Genomic DNA, 27,492 nt, shown 5'->3' with positions numbered 1-27,492 from the left:
AAAAATGGGTATGTTTGAAGGAATAGTGGTTCCAACAATGTTGTATGGTTGCGAGGCGTGGGCTATGGATAGAGTTGTGCGCAGGAGGATGGATGTGCTGGAAATGAGATGTTTGAGGACAATGTGTGGTGTGAGGTGGTTTGATCGAGTAAGTAATGTAAGGGTAAGAGAGATGTGAGGAAATAAATAGAGCGTGGTTGAGAGAGCAGAAGAGGGTGTTTTGAAATGGTTTGGGCACATGGAGAGAATGAGTGAGGAAAGATTGACCAAGAGGATATATGTGTCGGAGGTGGAGGGAACGAGGAGAAGTGGGAGACCAAATTGGAGGTGGAAAGATGGAGTGAAAAAGATTTTGTGTGATCGGGCCTGAACATGCAGGAGGGTGAAAGGAGGGCAAGGAATAAAGTGAATTGAATCGATGTGGTATACCGGGGTTGACGTGCTGTCAGTGGATTGAATCAGGGCATGTGAAGCGTCTGGGGTAAACCATGGAAAGCTGTGTAGGTATATGTATGTGTATATATGTATGTGTCTGTGTGTGTATATATATGTGTACATTGAGATGTATAGGTATGTATATTTGCGTGTGTGGACGTGTGTGTATATACATTTGTATGGGGGTGGGTTGGGCCATTTCTTTCATCTGTTTCCTTGCGCTACCTCGCAAACGAGAGAGACAGCGACAAAGCAAAAAAAAAAAGAAAAATATATATATATATTTTTTTTCATGCTATTCGCCATTTCCCGCGTTAGCGAGGTAGCGTTAAGAACAGAGGACTGAGCCTTAGAGGGAATATCCCCACCTGGCCCCCTTCTCTGTTCCTTCTTTTGGAAAATTAAAAAAAAACGAGAGGGGAGGATTTCCAGCCTCGCGCTCCCTCCCCTTTTAGTCGCCTTCTACGACACGCAGGGAATACGTGGGAAGTATTCTTTCTCCCCTATCCCCAGGGATGATATATATATATATATATATATATATATATATATATATATATATATATATATATATATATTTTTTTTTTTCTTTTTTTTCTTTTTTTTTGTCGCTGTCTCCCGCGTTTGCGAGGTAGCGCAAGGAAACAGACGAAAGAAATGGCCCAACCCACCCCCATACACATGTATATACATACGTCCACACACGCAAATATACATACCTACACAGCTTTCCATGGTTTGCCCCAGACGCTTCACATGCCCTGATTCAATCCACCGACAGCACGTCAACCCCGGTATACCACACACATATACACACACAGACACATACATATATACCCATGCACACAATTCACACTGTCTGCCTTTATTCATTCCCATCGCCACCTCGCCACACATGGAATACCATCACCCTCCCCCCTCATGTGTGCGAGGTATGTATATATATATATATATATATATATATATATATATATATATATATATATATATATATTTATTTTATTTTTTTTATTATACTTTGTCGCTGTCTCCCGCGTTTGCGAGGTAGCGCAAGGAAACAGACGAAAGAAATGGCCCAACCCCCCCCCCATACACATGTATATACATACGTCCACACACGCAAATATACACACCTACACAGCCTTCCATGGTTCACCCCAGACGCCCCACATGCCCCGATTCAATCCACCGACAGCACGTCAACCCCTGTACACCACATCGCTCCAATTCACTCTATTCCCCGCCCTCCCCTCACCCTATATATATATATATATATATATATATATATATATATATATTTTTTTTTTTTTTTTTTTTTTTTTTTGCTGTCTCCTGTGTTTGCGAGGTAGCGCAAGGAAACAGATGAAAGAAATGGCCCAACCCACCCCCATACACATGTATATACATACGTCCACACACGCAAATATACATACCTACACAGCTTTCCATGGTTTACCCCAGATGCTTCACATGCCCTGATTCAATCCACTGACAGCACGTCAACCCCGGTATACCACATCGATCCAATTCACTCTGTTCCTTGCCCGCCTTTCACCCCCCTGCTTGTTCAGGCCCCGATCACACAAAATCTTTTTCACTCCATCTTTCCACCTCCAATTTGGTCTCCCACTTCTCCTCGTTCCTTCCACCTCCGACACATATATCCTCTTGGTCAATCTTTCCTCACTCATTCTCTCCATGTGCCCAAACCATTTCAAAGCACCCTCTTCTGCTCTCTCAACCACGCTCTTTTTATTTCCACACATCTCTCTTACCCTTACATTACTTACTCGATCAAACCACCTCACACCACACATTGTCCTCAAACATCTCATTTCCAGCACATCCATCCTCCTGAACACAACTCTATCCATAGCCCACGCCTTGCAACCATACAACATTCACCATTCCTTCAAACATACCCATTTTTGCTTTCCAAGATAATGTTCTCGACTTCCACACATTCTTCAAGGCTCCCAGGTTTTTCGCCCCCTCCCCCACCCTATGATCCACTTCCACTTCCATGGTTCCATCCGCTGCCAGATCCACTCCCAGATATCTAAAACACTTTACTTCCTCCAGTTTTTCTCCATTCAAACTTTTTTTTTTTTTTATTTTGTCGCTGTCTCCCGCGTTTGCAAGGTAGCGCAAGGAAACAGAGGAAAGAAATGGCCAACCCACCCCCACACGCATGTATATACATACGTCCACACACGCAAATATACATACCTACACAGCTTTCCATGGTTTACCCCAGACGCTTCACATGCCTTGATTCAATCCACCGACAGCACGTCAACCCCGGTATACCACATCGATCCAATTCACTCTATTCCTTGCCCTCCTTTCACCCTCCTGCATGTTCAGGCCCCAATCACACAAAATCTTTTTCACTCCATCTTTCCACCTCCAATTTGGTCTCCCTCTTCTCCTCGTTCCCTCCACCTCCGACACATATATTCTCTTGGTCAATCTTTCCTCACTCATTCTCTCCATGTGCCCAAACCATTTCAAAACACCCTCTTCTGCTCTCTCAACCACGCTCTTTTTATTTCCACACATCTCTCTTACCCTTACGTTACTTACTCGATCAAACCACCTCACACCACACATTGTCCTCAAACATCTCATTTCCAGCACATCCATCCTCCTGCGCACAACTCTATCCATAGCCCACGCCTCGCAACCATACAACATTGTTGGAACCACTATTCCTTCAAACACACCCATTTTTGCTTTCCGAGATAATGTTCTCGACTTCCACACATTCTTCAAGGCTCCCAGAATTTTCGCCCCCTCCCCCACCCTATGATCCACTTCCGCTTCCATGGTTCCATCCGCTGGCTGATCCACTCCCAGATATCTAAAACACTTTACTTCCTCCAGTTTTTCTTCATTCAAACTTACCTCCCAATTGACTTGACCCTCAACCCTACTGTACCTAATAACCTTGCTCTTATTAACATTTACTCTTAACTTTCTTCTTTCACACACTTTACCAAACTCAGTCACCAGCTTCTGCAGTTTCTCACATGAATCAGCCACCAGCGCTGTATCATCAGCGAACAACAACTGACTCACTTCCCAAGCTCTCTCATCCCCAACAGACTTCATACTTGCCCCTCTTTCCAAAACTCTTGCTTTCACCTCCCTAACAACCCCATCCATAAACAAATTAAACAACCATGGAGACATCACACACCCCTGCCGCAAACCTACATTCACTGAGAACCAATCACTTTCCTCTCTTCCTACACGTACACATGCCTTACATCCTCGATAAAAACTTTTCACTGCTTCTAACAACTTGCCTCCCACACCATATATTCTTAATACCTTCCACAGAGCATCTCTATCAACTCTATCATATGCCTTCTCCAGATCCATAAATGCTACATACAAATCCATTTGCTTTTCTAAGTATTTCTCACATACATTCTTCAAAGCAAACACCTGATCCACACATCCTGTACCACTTCTGAAACCACACTTCTCTTCCCCAATCTGATGCTCTGTACATGCCTTCACCCTCTCAATCAATACCCTCCCATATAATTTACCAGGAATACTCAACAAACTTATATCTCTGTAATTTGAGCACTCACTCATATCCCCTTTGCCTTTGTACAATGGCACTATGCACGCATTCCGCCAATCCTCAGGCACCTCACCATGAGTCATACACACATTAAATTACCTTACCAACCAGTCAACAATACAGTCACCCCCTTTTTTAATAAATTTCACTGCAGTACCATCCAAACCTGCTGCCTTGCCGGCTTTCATCTTCCACAAAGCTTTTACTACCTCTTCTCTGTTTACCAAATCATTTTCCCTAACCCTCTCACTTTGCACACCACCTCGACTAAAACACCCTATATCTGCCACTCTATCATCAAACACATTCAACAAACCTTCAAAATACTCACTCCATCTCCTTCTCACATCACCACTACTTGTTATCACCTCCCCATTTGCGCCCTTCACTGAAGTTCCCATTTGCTCCCTTGTCTTACGCACTTTATTTACCTCCTTCCAGAACATCTTTTTATTCTCCCTAAAATTTAATGATACTCTCTCACCCCAACTCTCATTTGCCCTCTTTTTCACCTCTTGCACCTTTCTGTTGACCTCCTGTCTCTTTCTTTTATAAATCTCCCGCTCAGGTGCATTTTTTTCCCTGCAAAAATCATCCAAATGCCTCTCTCTTCTCTTTCACTAATACTCTTACTTCTTCATCCCACCACTCACTACCCTTTCTAATCAACCCACCTCCCACTCTTCTCATGCCACAAGCATCTTTTGCGCAATCCATCACTGATTCCCTAAATACATCCCATTCCTCCCCCACTCCCCTTACTTCCATTGTTCAAACTTACCTCCCAATATATATATATATATATATATATATATATATATATATATGCATATTTGGACATTGTTGACCATTCACTGGTGTTGAATTGCTTTATTTTAGAGTTGGAAGCAGCATACAAACATAGTGACTCCCTTATTTCTAGTGTTCATTTCAGATAAGCATGTGTAAGGTGCTCTTCCACCTTGTGACTGTATCATGAACAACACATAGCTTGGGTTCTTGCATCCTATCCAGAATGTTTTTTAGTTCATCTTTTGCCATTTTGCCATTGTTTTTCAGTCTTTTTTTTGTATATCCACCACATCTTTGTGTGTGGTAAGAATGCACATGCAGATGTTTATCAAATCGCATATGTTGATGTGGAGTTTTATTTTATCACAAACGCAGAGACCAAATTAGAGGTGGAAGGATGAAGTGAAAAAGATTTTGAGCCATCGGGGCCTGAACATACAGGAGGGTGAGAGATGTGCAAGGGATGAGGGTGAGAGGTGTGCAAGGGATAGAGTGAATTGGAACAATGTGGTGTACTGGGGTTGATGTGTTGTCAGTGGACTGAACCAGGGAATATGAAACATCTGGGGTAAGCCATGGAAAGGTTTGTGGGGCCTGGATGTGGATAGGGAGTTGTGGTATCAGATTTGATCCTGGATACATATTAGTGAAATGGTTTATGTTGATTCCATGTGTTATTACTTGTTGTAGATATGGATTGATGTCACTTGAATGCCTTGTGATGAGAGATTGAAAACTTTTCAGTGTGTTGTTAGGCTACTCCCTAGGTCTGATTTGATCAGACAGGTGATGAGACATCTCAAATAGATTGCAGATAACATGGTCTGAGATATTGTAACTTTTTAAGCCATTTATGGTATAATGAGCTTATGCACTGATTTCTTGTCATATGATACTGGACTCATTCCCAAGCTTATATTAGTGAAATTATTTATATTGACTCTAAACACACACACACACACACACACACACACACACACACACACACACTCACACACACCTTACCTTACCTTACCTTACCTTCCTGCCACTGGAGTTCTTTCTATCCCTATGAGGCCCCTGCAACACTCAGGAAGCTGGCAACATCCATTGGTCTGGATCACAGGTTTTAAAGTGTTGCAATGTGTGTGTTCATCTTGCAGATTGCAGAGCAGTTAGGAAGTAGATGCTTGGGATTTTCTTTATGATAGTTATATAGTGGGCAGAAAGAGTTTTTGGATATGTTGAAACAGTATTTTTTGTATTGTAATGATGGGTAATGCCCAGTTCATAAGTCAGAGTGTGACTCATGTTTGTGTGGGGAAAGTGGTTTCTGATTGGTGTTGTCTGGTGGCTTGGAATTTAAGACAAAGATAGAACATCAGTTGTTTAGTGGCTGGTAGGTTATTTCGTTGTGTATGTGTATGCATTTTTGATGGAGGTGATGGGATCTATGAAGGGTAATTGAGTTATGAAGCATAGATAAACTTTCTACTTCGGGTTTAGTGGTTATTAGTTTTCGAATAGTTTGGATGGAAGGGATCTTGTTGCACAGAATTGAGTGTCAGCCATGTTGAGGTGGGATTGTAATGGGAGGATCTTTCTTTCATTGTAAAGATGTTGAGTGTTTGTGGTTGCTAGGCAGCCAAAAATAGTTCTGAGTGCATATTTTGAGTTGTTTGCAGCTTTTTTATATTTGTTTTTGAGAGTCTGGCATAGTTTGAATTTGTATCGTATGTTGGTGGATTTCTTTTCTTGTCCAAATACCCTATTTTTTCCTTTCTTTCTTTCTTTAAGGCTCCAGTCACAGACAAAAGTCCACATCAAGGCTGGGCCTTTATTGAAATATAGAAAAGTTCATCCAAGGGAAAAAGAAGAGACATGGGAGGTTAGAGAGTTCCAGATGTTTGAGGTGTATGGGAAGAAACAGTTATCAAAATAGCTAGCCTTAGAATTGTCAACAGCCACACAGTGATCATGTGAAGCAGCAGCTTGCCGAGTATTGCATGGTCAAGCTTGTGGTTGGGCACACAGGTAGCTAGATCTCAGGAGCAAAACCCAAAGTATTACCTATAGATGAGGGAGAGTGAGCCAACATTAAGGCATAAGGCAAGCTGATCAAATTTTGAAGTATGCCTGGGAGAGTTGATACATCAGACAGCTTTTGACTCAACTCTGTCAAGTAAGGATGCAGAGCTAGAGCCACCCCAACTGTGAGAGCCATACTTTATACAAGGATGGATCAATCCTTTGTATAAATGGAGCAGCTGTTTGAAAAAAAAAAAAAAATTTAACATTTAAGATAACCCCCAGTTTCTTAGAGGCAGACTTTGCTATTTCTGTTATATGGGGTTTGCAAGCTAGAGTGGATATTACAATAATAATGTGTGTGTTCATTGAGGTGAGAGATGAAATTACAGAACTGTCAAAGGAGAGAGGAAAGTTATTAGGAATTTTCAGTAGAGAAATAGGTAAAAACTGGGTCATAGAGGCATTAAACTTAACCAGATTTCATCTACTCAACTGAGATTTCCTGTTCAAATCTGCGTTTATTAAGGAAGATGTGCCTAGACGGGATGTAGATCAAGAGAGAGAGAGAAGGAGGAGCAGAATTGAAGGATGTTGAGTGGACAGCATATGAATGCGTGTAGTTGATAACTGAAGAAAGAAAATTGTTGATGAAAAGTAGAAAAAGTGTAGGAGACAGTACAAAACCTTGAGGGACACTGTTGTTGATCAAGAAAGGGGGAGAGGTTGATACATCAACAACCACAGAGATGGATCGTCCATAGTGGAAGCTAGATATGAGGGAACAAAGTGAGAAAAGGAAGCCAAAAGAAGGGAGCTTAGATTTTTTTCTTTTTTAATGCTTTAGTCATGGACAAAAGTCCACATTAAGGACAGGCCTTAATTGAAATATAGAGAGAATTATGAAATGGACCAAAAAAAGACAAGGGAAAGTATTTACAAATTCTGGGGACAGAGAAAAACCTGTCTGCCAGGTCATAGTTACTGGGAAAGACATGAGAAGGTAGGGAAAGAAGTAGGCATGAAAACAACCCACCCTTGAGTTACTGATGGCCATACAATAATCATGTGACACAGCAGCTTGCCAAGAATTACATGGTCTGGATCTGGAGAGGGCATATGATAGGGTTGATAGAGATGCTTTGTAGAAGACTTTAAGAGTATTTGGTGTCAGAGGTAAGTTGCTAGAAGCTGTAAAATGATTTTACCAAGGGTGTAAGGCATGTGTATGAGTAGGGAGAGAGGAAAGCAACTGGTTCCTAGTGAATGTCGGTATGTGGTAGGGGTGTGTGATGTCTCCAAAGTTGTTTAATTTGTTTATGGATGGGGTTGTTAGGGAGGTGAATGCAAGAGGTTTGGAGAGAGGGGCAAGAATGCAGTCTGTTGTGGATGAGAGGGCTTGGGAAGTGAGTCAGTTGTTGTTCACTGATGATACAGCGCTGGTGGCTGATTCGGGTGAAACTGCAGAATTTGGTGACTGAGTTTTGAGAAGTGTGTGAAAAAAGAAAGTTGAGAGTGAATGTGAATAAGAGCAAGGTTATTAGGTTCAGTAGGGTTGAGGGACAAGTTAATTGAGAGATAATTTTGAATGGAGAAAAACTGGAGGAAGTGAAGTGTTTTAAATATCTGGGAGCGGAAGTGAGTCACAGGATGGGGAGGGGATGAAGATTCTGGGAGCATTGAAGAACGTGTAGAAGGCGAGAACATTATCTCGGAGAGCACAAATGGGTATGTTTGAAGGAATGGTAGTTCCAACAATATTATATGGTTGCGAGGCATGGGCTATAGACAGGGTTGTGTGGAGGAGGGTAGATGTGTTGGAAATGAAATGTTTGAGGGCAGATGGAAGGATGGAGTATCTACAACACTTGACTTCCTCCAGATTTTCTCCATTAAAACTTGCTCCCCAACTAATGTGTCTCTCTGCTCTGCTAAACCTAGATGATTTAACTGTGTTTTATTCTTATTTACTCTAAACTTTTTTTTTCATTTTGCACACTTCAAAAATCGACACCAACATCTGTAGTTTCTCAACCAGATCTGCCTACAGTGCCATATTATCAACAAACTACTACTGACTCACTTTCTAGTCCCCCTTTCCCCTACAGACTACATACCTGCCCTTGTCTCCAAGAACCTTGCTTATACCTCCCTCACCACCGCATTCATAAACAAAATAAATAGCCATGATGACATCACACAGCCCTGCCACAGACCCACCTTCACCTTGAACCATTTTCCCTCCTCTCTACATACTCCACCAGATAATGATCAGACATCCTATCAGCTGCCCCTCTCAGCATATTCATATTCAAGAGTCTCTCTTTTTCCTGTTACTTAAGTATGTAATTCAGGAATGCTTGCTTACCATTTTTCCTCTTTGTCCACGTATACTTACGCATGTCCCTCTCTTTAAACTAAGTATTCCCAGTCACCAGTCCCTTTTTAGCACACAACTCCACAAGCTGTTCACCATTTCCATTCACCTTCCTGAATACCCTGTGTTCCCCAGTTATACCTACAACTACCACTTACTCTCTTTTGCATTTAAATCACTCATCACAAATACCTGATCACTTGCATCAGAGCTGTTGACACACTCACTCAGCTGCTCTCAAAACACTCTACTTTCTTCATCATTTTTTGTGTGGCTGAGTTCATAACCTCTTATGATCACCCATCTCTCATAATCCACTTTCATTTTTACCCACATTAGTCTACAGCTCACTTCTTTTTGTTTCTTCACATTTTCACAACTCTGCTTCAGCAATAGTGCTACCCCTTCTGTAGCTTTCACCCTTACACTAACCCCTGACCTTCCCCAAAGACATTCCCAAACCACTCTTCCCCCTTACCCTTGATCTTTGTTTCACTCAGAGCCATAGCATTCAGGTTACTTTCCTTGAACATCCTACCTATCTCTCCTTTCTTTTCATATGTGTTACACCTGCACACATTCAGATTCCTCAGCCTGAGCCTTTGAGGAGTATTAACATTCCTCAGTTGGCTCCTGTTCCAACTTTAGAAATTGATATACAAGAAGGGGAGAGTTTCCAGCCCCACTCTCTTGCCCTTCTTAGTCACCTCCTACAACACACAGCAGTAGAATTCTTTCTCCCTCATACCCAGGGATAGGTGTTACCAGACTCTGCTTACTTGACAATACACTGCTAGCTAAAAGTCACCTTTGCCAAAGCTGTACCCTTGTCAGTTGACAAAAGGTTACAGTCTTGTCATTGAAATTCTCATTTAAAAGAATTCCATTCTGTCTTTGCTACTAATTGTAGTGTAGCCTTGAGGCTGTATCAGACCATGGTTAAAGGGTCCTGGGGTTTTAGCCCAGGATACATTTGCAAAAGGGATCCTAGTGTTATATTATAATTGATTTATTATGAAATTGTCATCTATTTTTTTTTCATGAAAATCTTTTGATATCAGAATGGTTCAGATTATATGAGGCATTGAGAATGATAGTGATGAGTGTGCTAAATTTAAGCCAAAGTCTTAATAAAGTTACCAGCCATAACACTGGCAAACATTTACAGATTTTTAATGAATTTGGTCTCATTACTAAGGTATTTTGTTGCATATTATAGGAATGATAAGTGAGAAAGGCTGTTGGTTTCCAAGTGATGTGAATGGAATTGAAATGATAATGATGATAATAACCAAACAAACAAGTTAGGCAGCAGGTTTGGATGGCATTGCAGTGGAATTTATTAAAAAAAGAGGTAACTATGTTGTTGACTGGTTGGTAAGGATATTCATTGTATGGATGGATCATGGGGAAGTGCCTGAGAATTGGCGGAATGCATGCATATTGCCTTTGTACAAAGGCAAAGGGATAAAGGTGAGTGTTCAAACTAGAGGCATGATTTTGTTGAGAATTCCTGGGAAATTGTATGGGAGGGTATTGATTGAGAGGGTGAAGGCATGTACAGAGAATCAGACTGGGGAAGAACAGTGTGGTTTCAGAAGTGGTAGAGGATGTGTGGATCAGTTGTTTGCTTTGAAGAATGCATGTGAGAAATACTTACAAAAACAGATGGATTTGTATGTAGCGTTAATGGGTCTGGAGAAGGCGTATGATAGGGTTGATAGAGATGCTTTGTGGAAGGTTTTAAGAGTATACGGTGTGGGTAAGTTGCTAGAAGCAGTGAAAAGTTTTTACCAAGGATGTAAGACATGAGTATGAGTAGGAAGAGAGAAGAGTGATTGGTTCACAGTGAGTGTCAGTTTGCTTCAGGGGTGTGTGATGTCCCCATGGTTGTTTGATTTGTTTATGGATGGCATGGTTAGGGAGGTAAATGCAAGAGTTTTGGAGATTGGCGAGTATGCAGTCTGTTGTAGAGGAAAGGGACTGGGAAGTGAGTCACTTGTTGTTTGTTGATGATACAACTCTGGTGACTGATTCAGGTGAGAAACTGCAGAGGTTGGTGACTGAGTTTGGAAAAGTGTGTGAAAGGAGAAAGTTGAGAGTAAATGTGAATAAAAGCAAGGTCATTAGGTTCAGTAGGGTTGAGGGACAAGTTGATTGGGATGTAAGTTTGAATGGAGAAAAATTTGAGGAAGTGAAGTGTTTTAGATATCTGGAAGTGGACTTAGCAGTGGATGGTACCATGGAAGGGGAAATGAGTCACAGGGTGGGGGAGGGGGTGAAGGTTTGGGGAGCAATGAAGAATGTGTGGAAGGAGAGAATGTTATCTCGGAGAGCAAAAATGGGTATCCTTGAAGGAATAGTAGTTCTAACAATGTTGTACGGTTGCGAGGCATGGGCTATAGATAGGGTTGTATGGAGGAGGGTGGATGTGCTGTAAATGAAGTGTTTGTGAACAATATGTGGTGTGAGGTGGTTTTATCGAGTAAGGATGAAAGGTTAAGAGAGATGTGTGGAAATAAAAAGAGTGTGGTTGAGAGAGCAGAAGAAGGTGTGTTGAAAAGGTTTGGACATATGGAGAGAATGAGTGAGGAAAGATTGACAAAGAGGATATATGTTTCAGAGGTGAAGGGAACAAGGAGAAGTGGGAGACCAAATTGGAGGTGGAAGGATGGAGTGAAAAAGATTCTGAGCAATTAGGGCCTGAACATACAGGAGGGTGAGAGGCATGCAAGGATCAAGTGAATTGGAGCGATGTGATATATTGGGGTCAACTTGCTGTCAGTGGACTGAACCAGGATATGTGAAACGTCTGGGGTAAACTGTGGAAAGGTCTGTTGGGCCTGGATGTGGATAGGCAGCTGTGGTTTCAGTGCATTACACATGACAGCTAGAGACTGAGTATGAACAAATGTGGACTTTTTTGTGTTTTCCTGGCACTACCTTGCTGAAGCAGGGGGTAGCAAAGCTATTTCCTGTGTGGCAGGGTATTGACAGAAATGGATGAAGGCAAGCATGATTATGTACATGTGGATATATGTATATGTCTCTATATGTGTATGTATATGTATGTATATGTGTGTATATGTTTATGTATATATATATGTGTATATGAGTGGATGGGCCATTCTTCGTTTGTTTCCTGGCACTACCTCGCTGACGCAGGAAACAGCAGTTAAATATAATGATAATGATAATCAGTGTTTTAACATAACTAATCCTTGGCTGCATTTCATTATCAAATGAACTCAGAAACTTTTACTGCATTATTATAAGTGAAAATAGGAAGCATAAGTGCAAAACACAGAAGTAAACTCAGGTATTAGGCATTAAACTGGTTCAGGAGGTTTTGCTTGATGCTGTTACTGCAAAGCTCATTGTTTTCTGACTCTGGAGGACTCACTCTTGTCGTGCTCCAAATTTTTGTATTTTCTATCCCAAGTGCATAATTGACCAGTAACTTTAAAACCATTGAAACTCCAGCACAACAGTAATGAGCTAGCCACACGAGTGCATTGCCATCTGATAAAAGAAGTACAAGACAATTCTAGAGTTACAGAAAACAGATTTTTGGGCTCATGGCAAGCTTAACTGTTAAGCTAAATGCCTCATGTTTTGTGTTTCAATTGACAAGTAATACCAATTACTGTACATTTAAACATTTGATACGTCATGAAGTCACTTATTTTAAGGGAACTGCCTATTTCAAAATGAAGAAAATTAGGTGTTAAGTATATGATGAATGCATATGCTCCTCCACAAAATATTTGCAGGTGATCCCTTGGACTTGCTAATATTAGATTGTGGTAGTCTGTTGGAGAAACTGGTAGTTAACCAGATAGATACCCTAATGCAGTAAAACTTTATTCATCTTGAGAAACTAGGATTAGCAGCAAATAAGCATTCGTCAAATGCAGTACTCACCCATGAATATTAAAGACTTTTATGGAATAGGATTATGTAAGATGGTACATTGGTTTGGAGTGCTATTATAATTGGTCTGTGAACTATGTATTAACAGAAAATTGTATTTCAAAACTCCATATTAGAAGATATTTCGACAGTAGGTTTGATTTTAAGAAAAAGACTACAACACAAAAGGGGATTTTGGGAAAATTATTAGATACACAAATATTATTACAGTATGCTATTTAACACTCATATAGCTGATACATTAAATAAACTTTTGTGGCAAAAATTAATCTACATACAGTGTACTTTTTGGTTTATCAGATTAGCCATATTTCAGATACTGAATATACTCTTAAGAACACCCAAATAAAATCCATTTATAACTAATTTAACATTTTTCCTTAGACAATAACTTTCTTTTATCTTTAGAAGGGTGAGATAGAGAAGTATATTTTTATGCAGAAATTGCATCATGAATAAAGAGGATCATGTATTGTCATTGTAAGATAGAGTAAAAAATTACATAGTATGCAGCTTCGTAATCATTGCAATAAAGAACAGCTCCAAAATACATCATTTCTCTCACAACTGGTTGTTTCCATGTTACTTTTCACAAATTGATGTGACAGAAGTAATGATATTAGAGGGAAATACAGCCAACACCATTTCAACATTACATGTGATCTTTCCTGTTACAAGTTTTTTGTCCTCTGTATTAAATTTAATGAAGATTATTTTATATATATATATATATATATATATATATATATATATATATATATATATATATATATATACTGGCCTTAATTGTGGATGTATCACTGTGAAGCACCAGACAGTATTCTTAATAAACAAGAATTTGTTAGTGGTGGATGAATGGACAGTGGCTAATTTCAAACTGTTCTTTAACTTTTAGTTCTGATTTAAAAAAGAAGAAAGATAATTATATTGTCCAGTAAAGTAGTATAAATGAGAGGGATTATCATAGTTTAAAGTAAGAATAAGCTGATAATGCATACTGAGGTGTGTGGTGTATGTGTTAGCAGGATGTGATGGTGGTTGGCGAGCCGTCCCTGATGGGTGGTGAGTTTGGTGATGAAGATGAGCGGCTGATAACACGGCTTGAGAATACGCAGTATGACACTACCAGTGTGGAAGATGGTGGTAATGGTGGTGCACCCCAGGGAGCAGGCCCTGGGGGTCCTGGACCCGGCCCAGCTGGACCTACACCTTTCAACAATTCACCAATGACTACTGGTCCTGGTGGTCCTTGGCCTGACCCTGCACGACAACCCCAGGAAGCTGATAAGAAGAGTCCAGCAATCAGTCAGTAGCCCAGACAAATGTACACATTTAGCTTCTGTTATGTGAAGTAGCCCTAAGAATGAATGCATAGCTTCTGGAATGGAAAGGTTTACATGGAGCAACTTTAAATATAGGTTATTGAACCTATGTTGAAGATGTCGTTGTGAGGAGAGCTATGGATTTCTGCAGATGATGGAGGCCAACAAGTATTAGCAAGTAGTTGGCAGGACATCACTGAAACATATTTGTTACAATAAATGATTTATTATTTTAATAGAAAATATCAAAATACCTGGTAAAACTTTTGTCTTTTTTAAAATATGACTGATACAAGAAAGTTATTGTGATTAAGGGTTTTGTGGGTGAATTTTTTTATAGTTTGTACGTGGACTTACAAAATGCAGAAATGAAAACTCTGCTAACATCTTTTTTAGGAAAAGGGTATTCAGTATAAACTTGGAACTAAGCTCAGAACAAACTGTATAAACATTATTCAAAATAATGAGGCAAAAGATGTGTGGACATGGGTAGCCTACAGCATTCTTCATGTACCCTAGAGCTTCTTTTATTACCTGTTTTCATACCTACAGCAGTGCACAGTTGTGAATGCTTTGTAAATTTTATATTATTTAGAAAAAAAAATTGATAGGGACCAATATTTTGGTCAAAGTTACAAGGTTATTACATTCTTTTATGTTGTCATTCTTACGACAGAATTAATAGGGGCCGTGAATATTTTCATACTGTGTCATTCAAAAGAATGAATCCTGACCCTTTGCAAATATGCTTGTCATGAGAGATGGTAGTTGTTCCTTTTCATTAATGTTTTATGGCTGAATGTTCGTGTGTGATATGATCCTTGTAAAGTATTTATACTTGGGCTTGGAAGTGAGAAGTATTTGATGGTTTTTTTGTGAAAATGTTTTGAGAGTGAACTTTTATGTTGTATGTGTATATTTGTAGTAATGTAACTTTTAAGTATGGTACATGGCCTACACTAGCAATATTTCCAGGTCTGGGAAGTATCCTGTTTGTATTCATTCTTTGGTAATGGTATTTGGAATAAATAAGTGTGCATTTATGATTTTCAGTATTACATTTGCAGAAATATTTTTGTTCACATTATATTGCACTAAAGACTGTTCCTGTTGTCAGTTTTATCAACATTTTCCGAGAGAACCTCAGATATCCCAGTGTAGGTAGTCAGAACTATGCTTTCCCAACTATATAGGAAACAGGAGTTTTCTAATAATTCCAAAGGTTCACTGATTGTAATGTGATTCTAATTGACAGAACAGCTTTTCATGATTTTGTACATTATAGCTTTCTTTGGACTGACCAGATCATTCATATAAGTTTTTATATATATATATATATATATATATATATATATATATATATATATATATATATATATATATATATATATATATTTCCTTTTCTTTCATACTTTTCTCCTATTTCTTTATCTTTCTGTACTGAATGGGATGACTTCATGATATTATAAGGTTGACTGGCAGGGTGTATGAATTGATATCCTATATATTCTTTTGATTTCCTGAAAAAGTTACTTGTATCTTTGTACAAATTGCCCAAGGAGTAGTATTGTCTTCTCTTTCAGATTTTCTGTAATCAATATACAAGCAATATGCAAAGGGAGTTTGCAAGGAAGAAGTTAGTTTAGTTTGATTTTTTCTGATTTTCAAGGTTTAAAGAAATGGTAATTATATAAATAAAAGTATTTTTAAAGATCTACTCTTGGATTATATGAATAACATTTATCACAAATATGTTTTTATAAGATACTTTGTCTTGTAAACTCTTTGCAGAATTTTTGCACTCAGACAAGCTGAAATTCTTTCAACATCAGAACCTGTGTTTGTTTATTTTTTCCAGCATATTGGTTAGTCATTAAGCCTGCCTGCTAAACATTCCACCACTTAAAATATAGTTTGGTTGAACTGTTCATTTTGATTCATAATTTTTTCTTTTAGAAGCCTTTGACAAGTTTCTGCAATCAGAGGAAACTCTTCATGTAACCCAATCATACTGTTGCAGAAAACACTAATTGCCTATCAAGAAAAAGATCTTTGTGAATCTCACGGGCTCCCGTCTGCAGTCCATATCAAGAGGACGAGGCATTTCTCACAAACTTGTACACATTATTGTGAATGTTGTATGCGAGACTACACATGAATACTTTTGGAGTTTGATGTCAACCTGCCTTGATGCCTCATATCAACACTCCTCCCCAAGAACTCTCTTGTGTTTACCTCTCATGTAAAGTGTACAAATCTTTGTTTGGATGTGATTGGTCGCCAAGATTTCCCAAGAGGAAGCTACTATTTCTTGTCTTCTAGAGTGAGTGATGATAATAAATATTTTTAATCTATACTTACTTTCTTTAACCTTTGTGGCCCATCTTATCAGATGACAATCTTTTACAATTCAGAGAAGAGGAAAACACACTAGTCAATGCTGCATTATATCAGGTTTTGGAAGGTGAGGAGAGAATGCAATAAGGACTCAAAAAAGAATCTATCATACATTTGTAGAAGGATCTGCATAAGCAACTATGCTATGTGTTACAAAAATCAAACATGATATTTGAAGACAGACAGGAAAGAAGATAATCAGAGCTGATAAGAAATAGTATAATATTAAAGTGTATGACTGTATAGGAGTACTGTAAGCAGTTCAGTGAAAATGAGTGATAGGGATAGCATTAATTAATGGGAATGAAGAAATATAAGGAATCAGAAAAGCAGAGGGGCATCAGAATAAAGTGAATTTAATGATAATGGAGAGAATAATCTCTGGATGTACTGACTGTCAGGGATACAGGTGAAAAAGGCTTGCAGCGTGAGTGAGATAGGTAACATCAAAGCAAGTTTATCTCTGAGACATCGCAAGAGCAATGGTGAAAGTGAATCATGGTAAAGTTTGTGGAAATGTATACATTACTTGCAGGTTGTATGCTACAAGTGTCAAGGGATGGAAGGCAGGTAATATTACTGTCACAGAGTGTATAGATATAGTGATTTCATCCTTGTATATTATGTAAAAAGTGCAATATACAGTATAGTGCTGTTAGGTTTCTAAGAAAGAAAAAGAGCATTAAGAAATGCCATGAACAAACAGCAACACTATAAGGATGAGCAAGGAAGATTCATGGAAGGATATGGATATGTGGATCAGGTATTGTATTCATACAAATACGACAGAGTAAAGCATTTACTTAAACAAATCATGACAGACAAGTTTCCTAGTAAAACTGAAAGAAGCATGTCTGTACTGAGTACCGTGATTATTTAAGCCTTTAGCCATGATGCTCAAGTTGAGGTACAAAGCACTGCAGATCACCTCAAAATGCATCAAAAGTCAGTGGTTTTTAATGAACAGTTTGAACAGGTTGACTACCTTGATCAGAAAATGAACTCAGGAACCCAGATAGTCTTGCTTTTTGCATGTACTCATTCTTTCTCATATTACCCTTATACTGATTTATTTATATGTTTATTCTTTATTACCTTAGTTTAAACTATGATTTATGTAAGTTATGGAAGTCATACACACACCACTAATACCCTGCCTTGTAGGTGTTGCCATCTTCCTGTGCAAGGTAAAGGACCCCAATCAAAACATTGATTTATTCACCAGCTAACATTGCCACTGCCACCTGCATAGCAATTCATTCATTATTTTTTTTCTCATGTTTTCTCTGTAATGTAGATATGTTATGGATTTTATAATGTCAAGATATGCTGTGTGTTTTTTTTATTAGAATGTATGAATAAAGATATATTAATGAGACCACCATATTTCCGATGAGTGCTCAGGAGATAGCAACACGGGGCTGCTTTGTGTCCCTTTCAAATTATTTTTTATTTCATTCATTCTGATGATTGTGTTGTGTATTGTGTTATAATGCCTAAATGAAGATTTATAATGACAAAGTACAATGTTTTTGATGACTACTCATGAGCTGACAAAACAGGATTGCTGAAGAGTCTGTTTATAGTTAGCACTTTAATTTTTATAATGCTATTTACAGTTAGTTCATTATGAGTGTAAGGACCCCAAAAACCTGTTACTTGAGGAAGTTTATGCAACTGTGTGGATATCAGACCATGAATATTTTATTTGATATTTTTATGCTCAGATATTTCTAAGAAATAATGCCAGATATGGAAAGTTTATGGTTATTCCTTGATACAAAGGTAGTAAAATGACCATATTGGAGATTGGAAAATTCTCTTGCCTCAGAGATGCAACTGGAAATTAATATTGTAGCCACAGGTTTAATGAATTGTATACAATGACCAGGATAATCAAAAGATCTATGGCTTGAGGTTATTCTTCAGACCATATGTTGAGATATATCAAAGATTCTTCAAGGAATTAGGCTTTTAAACACTCTATAAAAATAAAATTTAACTACTGAGGATGTGACCACCACACAGAGGCAGTTAGCTTTCCTGTTCATTACACATTAAAGGGCCACCAAGGGTCAAGTGCTTAGGTTGAATCCTGGTTGTTGCAGTTGGTTCACAATCAACCCAGTTGGTCACTAAATGGGTACCTGGCTCTGGCTGGGGAGGGATGCTATTTCCTGTGTGGCAGGGTGGCGACAGAATGGATGAAAGCAGCAAGTATGAATATGTACATGTGTATATATGTATATGTCTGTATATGTGTATGTACATATACGTTGAAATGTATATGTATGTATATGTGCATGTATGGACGTTTATGTATATATTAAAATGTGTATATGAGTGGTTGGGCCATTCTTCGTCCGTTTCCTCGTGCTACCTTGCTGATGCAGGAAACAGTAATTAAGTATAATAACAATGATAATAATAATGAATATATCATATATTATATTATACTTAATCGGTTTCCCGCGTCAGCAAGGTAGCACCAGGAAACAGACAAAGAATGGCCCATCCACTCATTTACACATATATATACAGAAATGCCCATACATCCACATATACATCCATATACATATCAAAATATACATACATGTACATACATGTACATACACGTACAGACATATACATATATACACATGTACATATTCGTACTTATTCGCCTTCCTCCATTCCTGTCACTACCCCACCCAACCACAGGAAGCAGCAGTGGTCCCCGCTTCAGTGAGGTAGCACCTGGAAAACAGACAAAAAAGGCCACATTCATTCACATTCAGTCTCTAGCTGTCATGTGTAATGCATCGAAACCACAGCTCTCTATCCACATCCCCGCCCCATAGACCTTTCCATGGTTTACCCCAGATGCTTTGCATGCTCTGGTTCAGTCCAATGACAGCACGTCAACCTCAGTATACCACATCGTTCCAATTCACTCTTTTCCATGCACACCTTTCACCCTCCTGTATGTTCAGGTCTTGATCACTCAAAATCTTTTTCACTCCATCCTTCCACCTCCAATTTGGTTTTCCGCTTCTCCTTGTTCCCTCCACCTCTGACACATACATCATTTTTTGTCAATCTTTCCTCACTCATTCTCTCCATATGTCCAAACCATTTCAACACATCCTCTTCTGCTTTCTCAACCATGCTCTTTTTATTTCCACACACCTCTCTGATCCTTTTATTACTTACTTAATCAAACCACCTCACACCACATATTGTCCTCAAGCATTTCATTTCCAACACATCCACCCTCCTCCGTACAACCCTATCTATACCCCATGCCTCGCAACCATACAACATTGTTTGAACTACTATTCCTTCAAACACCCATTTTTGCTCTCTGAGATAATGTTCTCGCCTTCCACAGTCTTCATTGCCCCCTCCCCCAACCTGTGACTCACTTTTGCTTCCATGGTTCCATCTGCTGCTAAGTCCATTCCCAGATATCTAAAACACTTCACTTCCTCCAATTTTTCTCCATTCAAACTTACATCCCAATTAACTTGTCCCTCCACCCTACTGAACCTAATTAGCTTGCTCATATTCACATTTAATCTCACTTTCTTCTTTCACCCTTTTTTCCAAACTCAGTCACCAACTTCTGCAGTTTCTCACTCGAATCAGCCACTAGAGCTGTATCATCGGTGAACAACAACTGACTCTTCCCAAGCCCTCTCATCCCCAACAGACTGCAAATTTGCACCTCTCTCCAAAACTTGCTTTTACCTCCCTAACTACCCCATCCATAAAAAAATTTAACAGCCATGGGGACATCACATACCCCTCTTCCCACTCATACACATGCCGTACATCCTTGGTAAAAACTTTTCACTGCTTCTAGCAACTTACCCCTCCACACCATATACTCTGAAGACCTTCCACAAAGCATCTCTATCAACCCTATCATACACCTTCTCTGTATATATATACTTGATTGCCATTTCTTGCCTTAGTCAGATAGTGCCAGGAACAGACAAAGAAAGGCCGCATCCACTCACTTGGTAAAAACTTTTCACTGCTTCTAGCAATTTACCCCCCACACCATATACTCTTAAGACCTTCCACAAAGCATCTCTCTCTCTCTCTCTAGATTTTTTTTTTTTTTTAATTTTCCAAAAGAAGGAACAGAGAAGGGGCCAGGTGAGGATATTCCCTCAAAAGGCCCAGTCCTCTGTTCTTAACGCTACCTTGCTAACGCAGGAGACAGCAACAAAGCAAATTAATATAATAATGATATATATATATATATATATATATATATATATATATATATATATATATATATATATATATATATATATTTTTTTTTTTGCTTTGTCGCTGTCTCCCACGTTTGCGAGGTAGCGCAAGGAAACAGACGAAAGAAATGGCCCAACCCACCCCCATACACATGTATATACATACGTCCACACACGCAAATATACATACCTACACAGTTTTCCATGGTTTACCCCAGACGCTTCACATGCCTTGATTCAATCCACTGACAGCACATCAACCCCGGTATACCACATCGCTCCAATTCACTCTATTCCTTGCCCGCCTTTCACCCTCCTGCATGTTCAGGCCCCGATCACACAAAATCTTTTTCACTCCATCTTTCCACCTCCAATTTGGTCTCCCTCTTCTCCTCATTCCCTCCACCTCCGACACATATATCCTCTTGGTCAATCTTTCCTCACTCATTCTCTCCATGTGACCAAACCATTTCAAAACACCCTCTTCTGCTCTCTCAACCACGCTCTTTTTATTTCCACACATCTCTCTTACCCTTACGTTACTTAATCGATCAAACCACCTCACACCACACATTGTCCTCAAACATCTCATTTCCAGCACATCCATCCTCCTGCGCACAACTCTATCCGTAGTCCACGCCTCGCAACCATACAACATTGTTTGAACCACTATTCCTTCGAACATACCCATTTTTGCTTTCCGAGATAATGTTCTCGACTTCCACACATTCTTCAAGGCTCCCAGAATTTTCGCCCCCTCCCCCACCCTATGATCCACTTCCACTTCCATGTTTCCATCCGCTGCCAGATCCACTCCCAGATATCTAAAACACTTCACTTCCTCCAGTTTTTCTCCATTCAAACTCACCTCCCAGTTGACTTGACCCTCAACCCTACTGTACCTAATAACCTTGCTCTTATTCACATTTACTCTTAACTTTCTTCTTTCACACACTTTACCAAACTCAGTCACCAGCTTCTGCAGTTTCTCACATGAATCAGCCACCAGCGCTGTATCATCAGCGAACAACAACTGACTCACTTCCCAAGCTCTCTCATCCCCAACAGACTTCATCCTTGCCCCTCTTTCCAAAACTCTTGCATTCACCTCCCTAACAACCCCATCCATAAACAAATTAAACAATCATGGAGACATCACACACCCCTGCCGCAAACCTACATTCACTGAGAACCAATCACTTTCCTCTCTTCCTACACGTACACATGCCTTACATCCTCGATAAAAACTTTTCACTGCTTCTAACAACTTGCCTCCCACACCATATATTCTTAATACCTTCCACAGAGCATCTCTATCAACTCTATCATATGCCTTCTCCAGATCCATAAATGCTACATACAAATCCATTTGCTTTTCTAAGTATTTCTCACATACATTCTTCAAAGCAAACACCTGATCCACACATCCTCTACCACTTCTGAAACCACACTGCTCTTCCCCAATCTGATGCTCTGTACATGCCTTCACCCTCTCAATCAATACCCTCCCATACAATTTGCCAGGAATACTCAACAAACTTATACCTCTGTAATTTGAGCACTCACTCTAATCCCCTTTGCCTTTGTACAATGGCACTATGCACGCATTCCGCCAATCCTCAGGCACCTCACCATGAGTCATACATACATTAAATAACCTTACCAACCAGTCAACAATACAGTCACCCCCTTTTTTAATAAATTCCACTGCAATACCATCCAAACCTGCTGCCTTGCCGGCTTTCATCTTCCGCAAAGCTTTTACTACCTCTTCTCTGTTTACCAAATCATTTTCCCTAACCCTCGCACTTTGCACACCACCTCGACCAAAACACCCTATATCTGCCACTCTATCATCAAACACATTCAACAAACCTTCAAAATACTCACTCCATCTCCTTCTCACATCACCACTACTTGTTATCACCTCCCCATTTGCGCCCTTCACTGAAGTTCCCATTTGCTCCCCTGTCTTACGCACGTTATTTACCTCCTTCCAGAACATCTTTTTATTCTCCCTAAAATTTAATGATACTCTCTCACCCCAACTCCCATTTGCCCTTTTTTTCACCTCTTGCACCTTTCTCTTGACCTCCTGTCTCTTTCTTTTATACGTCTCCCACTCAATTTCATTTTTTCCCTACAAAAATCGTCCAAATGCCTCTCTCTTCTCTTTCACTAATACTCTTACTTCTTCATCCCACCACTCACTACCCTTTCTAATCAACCCACCTCCCACTCTTCTCATGCCACAAGCATCTTTTGCGCAATCCATCACTGATTCCCTAAATACATCCCATTCCTCCCCCACTCCCCTTACTTCCATTGTTCTCACCTTTTTCCATTCTGTACTCAGTCTCTCCTGGTACTTCCTCACACAAGTCTCCTTCCAAAGCTCACTTACTCTCACCACCCTCTTCACCCCAACATTCACTCTTCTTTTCTGGAAACCCATACAAATCTTCACCTTAGCCTCCACAAGATAATGATCAGACATCCCTCCAGTTGCACCTCTCAGCACATTAACATCCAAAAGTCTCTTTCGCGCGCCTGTCAATTAACACGTAATCCAATAACGCTCTCTGGCCATCTCTCCTACTTACATAAGTATACTTATGTATATCTCGCTTTTTAAACCAGGTATTCCCAATCACCAGTCCTTTTTCAGCACATAAATCTACAAGCTCTTCACCATTTCCATTTACAACCCTGAACATCCCATGTATACCAATTATTCCCTCAACTGCCACATTACTCACCTTTGCATTCAAATCACCCATCACTATAACCCGGTCTCGTGCATCAAAACCACTAACACACTCATTCAGCTGCTCCCAAAACACTTGCCTCTCATGATCTTTCTTCTCATGCCCAGGTGCATATGCACCAATAATCACCCATCTCTCTCCATCAACTTTCAGTTTTACCCATATTAATCGAGAATTTACTTTCTTACATTCTATCACATACTCCCACAACTCCTGTTTCAGGAGTACTGCTACTCCTTCCCTTGCTCTTGTCCTCTCACTAACTCCTGACTTTACTCCCAAGACATTCCCAAACCACTCTTCCCCTTTACCCTTGAGCTTCGTTTCACTCAGAGCCAAAACATCCAGGTTCCTTTCCTCAAACATACTACCTATCTCTCCTTTTTTCACATCTTGGTTACATCCACACACATTTAGACACCCCAGTCTGAGCCTTCGAGGAGGATGAGCACTCCCCTCGTGACTCCTTCTTCTGTTTCCCATTTTAGAAAGTTAAAAAAAAATACAAGGAGGGGAGGATTTCTGGCCCCCCGCTCCCGTCCCCTCTAGTCACCTTCTACGACTTCAGAAAAGAAGAGTGAATGTTGGGGTGAAGAGGGTGGTGAGAGTAAGTGAGCTTGGGAAGGAGACTTGTGTGAGGAAGTACCAGGAGAGACTGAGTACAGAATGGAAAAAGGTGAGAACAATGTAAGTAAGGGGAGTGGGGGAGGAATGGGATGTATTTAGGGAATCAGTGATGGATTGCGCAAAAGATGCTTGTGGCATGAGAAGAGTGGGAGGTGGGTTGATTAGAAAGGGTAGTGAGTGGTGGGATGAACAAGTAAGATTATTAGTGACAGAGGAGAGAGAGGCATTTGGACGATTTTTGCAGGGAAAAAATGCAATTGAGTGGGAGATGTATAAAAGAAAGAGACAGGAGGTCAAGAGAAAGGTGCAAGAGGTGAAAAAGAGGGCAAACGAGAGTTGGGGTGAGAGAGTATCATTAAATTTTAGGGAGAATAAAAAGATGTTCTGGAAGGAGGTAAATAAAGTGCGTAAGACAAGGGAGCAAATGGGAACTTCAGTGAAGGGCGCAAATGGGGAGGTGATAACAAGTAGTGGTGATGTGAGGAGATGGAGTGAGTATTTTGAAGGTTTGTTGAATGTGTTTGATGATAGAGTGGCAGATATAGGGTGTTTTGGTCGAAGTGGTGTGCAAAGTGAGAGGGTTAGGGAAAATGATTTGGTAAACAGAGAAGAGGTAGTAAAAGCTTTAATGCCAAGGCAGCAGGTTTGGATGGTATTGCACTGTTATTTATTAAAAAAGGGGGTGACTGTATTATTGACTGGTTGGTAAGGTTATTTAATGTATGTACGACTCATGGTGAGGTGCCTGTGGATTGGCGGAATGCGTGCATAGTGCCTTTGTACAAAGGCAAAGGGGATAAGAGTGAGTGCTCAAATTACAGAGGTATAAGTTTGTTGAGTATTCCTGGTAAATTATATGGGAGGGTATTGATTGAGAGGGTGAAGGCATGTACAGAGCATCAGATTGGGGAAGAGCAGTGTGGTTTCAGAAGTGGTAGAGGATGTGTGGATCAGGTGTTTGCTTTGAAGAATGTATGTGAGAAATACTTAGAAAAGCAAATGGATTTGTATGTAGCATTTATGGATCTGGAGAAGGCATATGATAGAGTTGATAGAGATGCTCTGTGGAAGGTATTAAGAATATATGGTGTGGGAGGCAAGTTGTTAGAAGCAGTGAAAAGTTTTTATCGAGGTTGTAAGGCATGTGTACGTGTAGGAAGAGAGGAAAGTGATTAGTTCTCAGTGAATGTAGGTTTGCGGCAGGGGTGTGTGATGTCTAAATGGTTGTTTAATTTGTTTATGGATGGGGTTGTTAGGGAGGTGAATGCAAGAGTTTTGGAAAGAGGGGCAAGTATGAAGTCTGTTGTGGATGAGAGAGCTTGGGAAGTGAGTCAGTTGTTGTTCGCTGATGATACAGTGCTGGTGGCTGATTCATGTGAGAAACTGCAGAAGCTGGTGACTGAGTTTGGTAAAGTGTGTGAAAGAAGAAAGTTAAGAGTAAATGTGAATAAGAGCAAGGTTATTAGGTACAGTCGGGTTGAGGGTCAAGTCAATTGGGAGGTAAGTTTGAATGGAGAAAAACTGGAGGAAGTAAAGTGTTTTAGATATCTGGTAGCGGATGGAACCATGGAAGCGGAAGTGAATCATAGGGTGGGGTAGGGGGCGAAACTCCTGGGAGCCTTGAAGAATGTGTGGAAGTCGAGAACATTATCTTGGAAAGCAAAAATGGGTATGTTTGAAGGAATAGTGGTTCCAACAATGTTGTATGGTTGCGAGGCGTGGGCTATGGATAGAGTTGTGCGCAGGAGGGTGGATGTGCTGGAAATGAGATGTTTGAGGACAATGTGTGGTGTGAGGTGGTTTGATCGAGTAAGTAATGTAAGGGTAAGAGAGATGTGTGGAAATAAAAAGAGCGTGGTTGAGAGAGCAGAAGAGGGTGTTTTGAAATGGTTTGGGCACATGGAGAGAATGAGTGCGGAAAGATTGACCAAGAGAATATATGTGTCGGAGGTGGAAGGAACGAGGAGAAGTGGGAGACAAAATTGGAGGTGGATAGATGGAATGAAAAAGATTTTGTGTGATCGGGGCCTGAACATGCAGGAGGGTGAGAGGCTGGCAAGGAATAGAGTGAATTGGATCGATGTGGTATACCGGGGTTGATGTGCTGTCAGTGGATTGAATCAGGGCATGTGAAGCGTCTGGGGTAAACCATGGAAAGTTGTGTGGGGCCTGGATGTGGAAAGGGAGCTGTGGTTTCGGGCATGACAGCTAGAGACTGAGTGTGAACGAATGGGGCCTTTGTTGTCTTTTCCTAGTGCTACCTCGCACACATGAGAGGGGAGCGGGATGGTATTCCATGTGTGGCGAGGTGGCGATGGGAATGAATAAAGGCAGACAGTGTGAATTGTGTGCATGGGTATATATGTATGTGTCTGTGTGTGTATATATATGTGTACATTGAGATGTATAGGCATGTATATTTGCGTGTGTGGACGTGTATGTATATACATGTGTATGGGTGTGGGTTGGGCCATTTCTTTCGTCTGTTTCCTTGCGCTACCTCGCAAACGCGGGAGACAGCGACAAAGCAAAAAAAAAAAAAATATTTATATATATATATATATATATATATATATATATATATATATATATATATATATATATATATATATATATATTCATACATATTTGGTATTTCCCATGTTAGCAAGGTAGCATTAAGAACAGAGGACTGAGATTTAGAGATAGAATCCTCACTTGGCCCCCTTCTCTGTTCTCTCTTTGGAAAAGTAAAAACTGGAGGGGAGGATTAGCAGCCCCACGCTCCCTCCTCTTTTAGTCGCCTTGTACGACATGCAGGGAATTCATGGGAAGTATTCTTTCTCTCCTATTCCCAGTGGCAGATATAGGGTGTTTTGGTCAAGGTGGTGTGCAAAGTGAGATGGTTAGGGAGAATGATTTGCTAAACAGAGAGGAGGTAAGAAAAGCTTTGCGAAAGATGAAAGCTGGCAAGGCAGCAGGTTCGGATGGTACTGAAATGGAATTTATTAAAAAA

The 27,492-nt window shown here is 40.0% G+C and overlaps 1 protein-coding gene across 2 annotated transcripts in view; it reads left to right on the top strand.

The window, feature by feature from the left end:
- Chi (LIM domain-binding protein 2 Chi) overlaps positions 1-16,818 on the top strand; it is a 362,970-nt gene extending 346,152 nt beyond the window's left edge. For both annotated transcript variants that reach the window (XM_071679453.1, XM_071679454.1), the window contains exons 10-11: positions 14,165-14,447; positions 16,485-16,818. In XM_071679453.1, coding sequence (XP_071535554.1) covers positions 14,165-14,447; positions 16,485-16,522 — 321 coding nt within the window. In that variant the 3' untranslated portion in view covers positions 16,523-16,818. The remainder of the gene's footprint in view (positions 1-14,164; positions 14,448-16,484) is intronic.
- Positions 16,819-27,492: the final 10,674 nt, after the last annotated feature.

Source organism: Panulirus ornatus, chromosome 2, assembly GCF_036320965.1.
Source record: "Panulirus ornatus isolate Po-2019 chromosome 2, ASM3632096v1, whole genome shotgun sequence".
NCBI classification, from domain to species: domain Eukaryota; kingdom Metazoa; phylum Arthropoda; class Malacostraca; order Decapoda; family Palinuridae; genus Panulirus; species Panulirus ornatus.
Note: the sequence above shows the minus strand (reverse complement) of the source record. Positions and strands in the feature narration are given on the sequence as shown.